Source organism: Miniopterus natalensis, chromosome 11, assembly GCF_054644295.1.
Source record: "Miniopterus natalensis isolate mMinNat1 chromosome 11, mMinNat1.hap1, whole genome shotgun sequence".
NCBI classification, from domain to species: Eukaryota; Metazoa; Chordata; class Mammalia; order Chiroptera; family Miniopteridae; genus Miniopterus; species Miniopterus natalensis.
Genome location: NC_142091.1, coordinates 37,230,336 through 37,237,818, shown reverse-complemented (window position 1 = coordinate 37,237,818; position 7,483 = coordinate 37,230,336). Strand labels below are relative to the sequence as shown.

At 43.5% G+C, this 7,483-nt stretch overlaps 1 protein-coding gene across 1 annotated transcript; it reads left to right on the top strand.

Annotated features, from left to right (window-relative positions):
• Window positions 1–338: 338 nt before the first annotated feature.
• Window positions 339–2,602, top strand: GVQW3 (GVQW motif containing 3). Its single transcript, XM_016196407.2, has one exon. It carries the CDS (start codon window positions 837–839, stop codon window positions 1,467–1,469), a length of 633 nt encoding a protein of 210 aa, XP_016051893.2. The 5' UTR covers window positions 339–836; the 3' UTR covers window positions 1,470–2,602.
• The last annotated feature ends 4,881 nt before the right edge of the window (window positions 2,603–7,483 follow it).

The following is a 7,483-nucleotide window of genomic DNA, read 5'->3' as shown; positions in this document are numbered from 1 at the left end:
CGCCGCGGACCGAGGCCGAGCTGGGGACGCGGCTCCACAGTGCTGTGAGCGGCCGGGAGGATTTACCGCCGCCACCGCCGCTGGTGCACCTCCCGCCCGCCCGGGACGCTGCTGCCTCCTTCCCACAATGCACTCCGGCGCCCGGGGGTGCCCTCTCTTCCCTTAGTCTTCCTCCCCCGCCCCTTCCTTTCCGCCGACTACTCTAGAGGAGGGAGCGCGCAAGGAAGCGCGCCAGCCGGGGTGTGGTGAGGTGGAGGCGGGGCCTGGCGCGGGCTGCCGCAATGCGCCTGCGCAGGCCTAGCGGCCAAAGGAGGAGAGTGCGCATGCGGGAGTGTCTCCCGGGATTCTAGAGCTGGTGAGTTTAGGGCCTCTCCGGTCGGTCTGGCGTGCGCGGAATTCTGCAGAGCTGAGGCGAGCTTGCATGTTCCATCACTGGTGCATCTCTGCTTGCTTGCATAAGATGCCACCACTTAGGCCTCTGTTGCAGAAATCGCCATAAGCTTTTAAGGGCCGCAGAATCGGGACGACCTTGGTGACTGATTTGTACACTCCCGGCAGAGCTCTTTGTGCACAAGTTGGACGCAGACGTGGGTTGTAGGAGGTCTCATTTTCCCCAACTTTGCAGCTACTCTTTGGCCCCATTAGCTTCTCAGAACGGGCTTCCCCAGCCTCGACTGAAAGCTGGGGAGCGAAAACTTAGAAAAACAGATACTCTTTCCAGGTGAGGCTTTCAGAGGATCGAGCGACTTGATTCCATTTGCCTCCGTGTAGCGATTGGACTCTTTGTCTTCCCCTCAGAATCGTGGCCTGTTAACGTTCCTGTGTTAAGTGCCAAAATGAGTGACCGCTATCTAGAACAAAGGATTAGTATAAAATTTTGCGTGAAATTGAACAAGTCAGCAAGTGAGACCCACCATCTTTTAAAAGAAGCTTATGGAAATGAAGTCATGTCCAGGGCCAGAGTTTTTGATTGGCACAAAAGGTTTAAAGAAGGACGTGAAGATGTTCGAGATGATGCCCGAAGTGGCCGTCCGGTTACCCACCGGACAGATGAAAATATCCAGAAGGTCAAGGACTTGGTTTGTTCAAACAGGCAGTTAACAGTGAGGATGATGGCTGAAGAGTTAAATTTAGATAAAGAAACTGTTAGACTCATTCTGAAAGAAAACTTGAACATGAGAAAAGTTTCTGCCAAAGTTATATCGGGTATTTTGAAGGATGACCCTAAACCTCGAAAACTTGACTTTTGTTCTGATCTTTCCAAAGAAACTAGGAAAAATAGCTTGTGTGTAAAGAAAAAGGTAACAAGTTCTGAAACATGGAGTCATCTCCAGTGTGAATCTGGTGGGGAAATACCCCTGCCTATATCTCATCCCAGAATCCACTATCCTGCCAGCCAGCTTCTTCAGGCCTCATCTTCAACAAGTCTTCCCACCAGGGCAGTTCAGGATTGGTTCGCACCATGGTGAGAGGACTGAGGTAGCTGAACTTGAGCTAGAAAGCAGCCTCACTATTAGGCACCTTCATTTACTGCTAGTCTATGTTCAGACTTCTCTACCACCCCTCCCTACATGTCATGGCTCTCGTAGTTTACTCTGCTGGACTGTTGGGTCATCTTCGTTGCTGTTCTCCACAACTTTGAAGAACCTTTGGCTGTTAACTTCTGGTTTTTGCTTGTTCTTGATTCTTTTGCTTAACAAGTTTGGATCTCCTCACTGCCCTAGATTGTTGTGGCTGTCCTGTTCCTATGTCTTCAACATTCTGCCTCAGGGGATTATACCAGTGAGAGGTGGGAACAGGATCTCCTGGAATCTATATGTCTGTGCCCAGGGAGGCATACTCTTCTGGGAGGACCCAAGAGAAGGCCTCCAGTTCCAGCCTACTTCACAGTCAGGGCCAGAGGTATGGTACAGAAGGCAGTGGCATGCGGACATAGTGAGCAGTGCTAAGGGCTAGTCCAGCCCAAATGATTCATTGTGACCCCCTTTAAGTTGGTTGGCCAACCCATACTGAACTCACAGACCTACTGCTCACAAGAGAGCTGGGTTTGTTTCATTCTAATCCTGTGCTTTGCACCCGCTAAGCCCCATTCATTTGGGTATCTTTTCTGCCGGAAGAGGAACATCTGATCCCTAAAAATATAAATCAGGAACTCAAACCCAGGTTGTGCTGTATGGGGAGGAAGACTAAGTGGCACTCTAGACCCTGCATTAAGGGAGTCTGCTGCCTGTATGCTGATTGCCACACAGCAGCCTGATTTTAGTAACTATCACCAACATTGTCAAGTGCTGGGCACTGACAGTGTTAAGTTATGAAACAGAATCACTAAGGGCTGGGTGAACTTCATGAATGAGGTAGTTCTTGAGCTAGATCCATAACGAAAGATTGGACAAAAGGCTAGGAAGTTAGGAAAAGCTTCCCAGGCAGGTGGAACAGCATGAGGCTTTGAAGCTGCATTAGTAAGAAAATGATGGCACTTTGGCTGAAATAGCAAAGGCCAAAGAGGAAAATAATGGTGTTGCAGAGGATTAACAATCTGGGATCATTTGCTTCCTCTCTGTGTCTAACTCTATGCCAGTTTTTGTTGTTGTTTTAATATAGCTTTATTGATTACAGAGAGAGGAAGGGACAGGGAGAGACAGAAACATCAATGATGAGAGTCATTGATTGGCTGCCTCCTGCACACCCCCTACTAGGGATCGAGCCCACAACCGGGGCATGTGCCCTGACCAGGAATCAAACCTCGATCTCCTGAATCATAGGTTGATCCTCAACTGCTGAGCCACGCCGGCCAGGCTTTATGCCAGTTTTTTATAAATCGTGGATAGGTTTATAATAACCCACTTATTTGATTATCGAAATTTTCCATCAACGCCCACCCCCTAAAGCAAGTTCAAACCTCTTTATGTCTTTCTACCTCTCTGCCAGGATTTATGGAATGGAACTTTCCCTAAGTGGGTTCCAAGTAATACCACATAGACAAAATATCTCAGAATGCCTGGTGGAGGTGCAGGGAGGGGGGTAGTTATTAAAAGCATTTCACAGGATTGGCCAGTGTCTAAGGATTGGTAAAATCCTTAGTTTTACCTAAGTATTTTTACATATAACAGTTATTATTTAGCTAGTAAGTTAGTAAACAGTATTCGTTGATAGTAGAGGCCCAACACTTACTTTTAGTTCTGTTCTTTCACTTTATCTCCAAAAAATTACAAGTTCCCCACTAATACCTCTCAGTTTTGAGCTACTCTAAAACCTAGACCTTATCCCACAAATAAAATATAATGCGAAAGAAAACACAAACCAAGCAACAGCTTATAAACTTCTACTTAGCAATTTTTAGACCTTCCATTTCAGGACCATTACATCTTCCTATGTCAGATGAGACCCTGGGTTCCCCACAAGCACTCCACACTATACTCTGGAACAAAGCCCCTGTGGCTGTCTAATGCAACTGTGTGACAACCTCATATTTTAAAAACATTTTTATTTTTGGGGGTGACATGGTTAATGAACCTCATATTAATCCTTGGTAATTGTTACAAAATTGTGTGGTACTGGGCAAGGGCCAGGATCCCACAACAGTACCTCCAGGAATTATCTTCAATCTATTATAACATAGAGGTCCTGAAAGAACTTATATCTGGACTTATTCCAATCCTGTGTGCAGGGTTGGAATGACCCTTCCAAAGGTGCTGGACCAAGACCATGCTAGAGTATAGGGTACCAGGAGCAATGTTGCCCATGCAGATTTTGGATACAGCAACTTCAAGCAGGTAATCAGCACTGTGAACTCAAATTGTTCCAAGTAGCTATAGTGAAAAGGACTTAATTTATTACCTTAGATCTTGTCCTGAGTAGAAGTCAGGTCAGCCCAGCTGGGCGTGGCTCAGCGGTTGAGCATCGACCTAGGATCCAGGCTATCAGGGTTCGATTCCCGGTCAGGGCACATGCCCAGATTGCAGGCTAGGCAGCCGATCAATGACTCTCTCATCATTGATGTTTCTATCTCTCTCTCCCTCTCCTTTCCTCTCTCTGAAATCAATAAAGGTATATTTAAAAAAAAAAAGAAGTCAGGTCAAATGACTACTTGAACCCAAAGCCCATTTGCAAGGTTTGCCAGAAAATATTCAATGAGATGATAACCCCAGTGTACCTCAGATTTGGGGGAAGTAAAATTACTGCCTGAACACTCATCCAGAACAAACCATATATGGTTGCTCAGAATCACTAAACCATCAGCTAGAGCATGATCTAGGAGTATCCCCAGATGCTGATGCAAATTTTGCCCTGGCCTACACCTTGCTGCCCTGGGCTCTTGAGCTCCTGAACCTGCAGTCTCTGGGATTCACCCATCATCATGCTCCAGGCTCTTGTCCTTGGCTTTTCTCAAACATCTATCAGTTTATTCTCCACCTGTTTGCTCTTGCTCCTCTGTTTCCCTGGTGCTTTGTTTTCTGGTTCTGGACCACACTTCCCTCCAGTAGCTGCTTTTGGTCACTTTGGTGTGCTGACCTTGAATTGCCCTTTTGGTCATGGTTTTTCATTCAACTCACAACTACCTCCACTCTCCTCTGATTTTTGGATCCCTCTTCTAGCTCCTACTTAGCCCTATGGTCCTCAGTAAGGAAATTGTCTGTTCTAGCCCTGGCCCCAGGTAGCCTTCCTATAGGAAGTGGGATGGAAAACATGGGGGGATGTGTTCTTGTTTTTGTTATTGATAAGGGACATAGAAAGAAAAAAGCTCCCTTTCTCACCCTTAGCCACCAGAGGTTTGACTCCCCAGCAGCAACCAGTGTTACCAGTTTCTTAAGGAGGCAATTTGGTTACCTCTGGTACTCAGAAATCAGGAAAGTTTTTCAGAGATAAAACATCCAAATCCCATTCTCCCAGCATGGTATTTTCCCTGGCAGGAGAAGCTCAATCTAACCATAGGAGGTGAAGCCTAGTTTTCTGTAGGATGTCAGGAAGAGAGCTGGCCATCTGCAAGCCTTGACCATAATTCTCAAGCTTAAAACAATCAGTTAATGAATCTCTTTGGATTTCAGGCTGATCTCCTTCCCCATCCCCATTTTGGGTCAGAATCCACATGGAATGTTATATGCCACAGCTGGAAGTCCAGGAGGAATTAGACACTTTCCAGGGCAGATCATCCCATCATTGATTTTATGTAATTTCTCCACCCATTACCCCACCCTACCTTACTCCACCTGTCCCACTGGTAATAATGAAAACCAGAAAGAATAAAATATTCACCAATCTTTGATTTTGAAAAACATGCAGTTTTCTGAATTCTGCCCCAGCTTTGAATCCTCTTTGAAATGTGATTGTTTTGGAAGAATATGTACCTGGGACCTGCTTTCCAGAGCCCTCCTTTCAGATCCATTTCTTAGTCAGAATTCACATTTGCCAGTGGAGATGCCCAGATAAATCTGGATGTTAAATTATTTGAGGACATCTAATAAAGAAGTACAGTACTACTGGGGAACTATCTCACTGTGTCACAGTGACAGCTGTTCAACCAGCCTGCTGTTTGCAGACGTTATTGCAGCAAGTCTCACTAATCTTGGGATTGCATCTCACCAGAGTCCCATGTGGGTCAATTAGTAAGAGCTTCCTTTGCTGCTGGAGCTGTATATGGAATCCTGTGTTCTACTGCTTCTTAGTTGGGTCAGACCTCTCAGATTTTACAGGCTTTACATCCTATCTGAGGCAACCCTTGCATATTTATCTTTTCTACTCTCTACCTTATTAGGTCCTTGCAAATACTGTCCCAGCTGTATCACCTTTCTCCCAGTATTGATATTCAGAAACAAAAATCTGTAGTGGGAAACTTTAATACCTCTAAGGACCCACTTGGGTCTAATGAAGGGTCATAAAGGAAATGTCTTAGGATTTGTGGGCCATGCAGTCTCTGATATAACTACTCAACATTTTATTGCAAAAGCAGACAGCTAATAAGGAAACAGATGAGCATGGCTGTGTCCTAAAAATTTATTTATGGATACTGGAATTTGAATTTTATATAATTTTCACATCTCACAAAACAGTTTTATTTTTTTCAACCATTTAAAAAGGTAAAAAATCATTTTTACGCTCCTTAGCTTGCACATTGTAGAAAAACAGATGATGGACCAGATTTGGCCCACAGACCATAGTTTGCCAACTATTGGTCTAGTGTATATAAAGTGTATATATAAAATGACAGTTGATCAATTCTTTTCCCTCATATCCTTGTTAATGCCAAGTTGATCTGGCAGTGTCTGACAATTTACTATGTAGAAATTGTGGAATGTTGAAGGGAATCTTTATGGTACCTGGAGTGTGAACTAGAGCTAAATGATTGACTCTTCCTTATTCTGGTTCACAAAATGATTTTTGTGCTCTCTTTGACTAAAAATGAGATTAGAAAACTACTACCTATATATGCCCTTGTAATACCTCAAAAACAATTTTGTCAGTATTGCAAATGATACCACATTGCAACCAGAGATAATAGAATGAACTGAAGGTGGTTCCAAAATAGCCTTAACCTTGGTCAGTATTTGAATATGTTTGTCACCTATGAAAGTGACTACGATGGAGGGGACAAAACTCACTGAATTATACTTTTTGCATGCTTATAAAAATTATATATATTTGCAACTGGTGCCAAGATATGTCCTTTAGATGTGTTTACTTGTTTTTCTCCTAAAGAGAGTTGTATTGTGTCACCTTCACTTAAACTGATTTTCCAAAGTTGAAATGGAATCTCAGGATTGAATGGACCTTTACAGGGGTAACCCAGCTAGTCATGTTTCCCTCGAATCCAGGAGTGACTAAAACCCTACAGCTGCTGAACAACTGCATCTGGAAGAAGATTCTGTGTTCGACAAATTTTTATTGAGTGGCTGTATTGCCAGGCGCTGTCCCGTGTGCAGGGGTACAGCAATGTACAAAACGGACACAGTCCTTATATCTGACAGTCTGAAATCTAATTATATTATTCCACTTCTGTGAAACTTGTTCCATGAGCTCACACTAACTCATTGTTAATTGCATACCTGGAAATAGGTATGACCTTTGCCACAGGCCTCTGTATGTTCCACTTAAATTTTATTATCCTTTAGACAGATCTATGTTGGTAGAAAAACACGCTGGCAACATTGGAAGTGTAAATTGGCAACAGCTTTCTGAAAAGCAATTTGGCAGCATCATTCAGGAGCTTTAAAAATGTTTATATCTTCTGATCCTCTAATTCCAATTCTGGGAATCTTTCCTAAAGAAATAGTCTAAAATGTGGGTGGAATTAATGCTTAACAATCCAGAAGTCCAACAGTAGAAAATTGGTTGAATAAATTACCGTGTGACTCTACAATAGACTATTATGTAGTCATTATAATTAATGTTTATGAAGAGTTAACACTGCATGGCAAAATTTTATAATGTTAAGTGAAATAAGCGATATACAAAATTGTAGATATAAATCCAAAAATGTTTTTTAAAT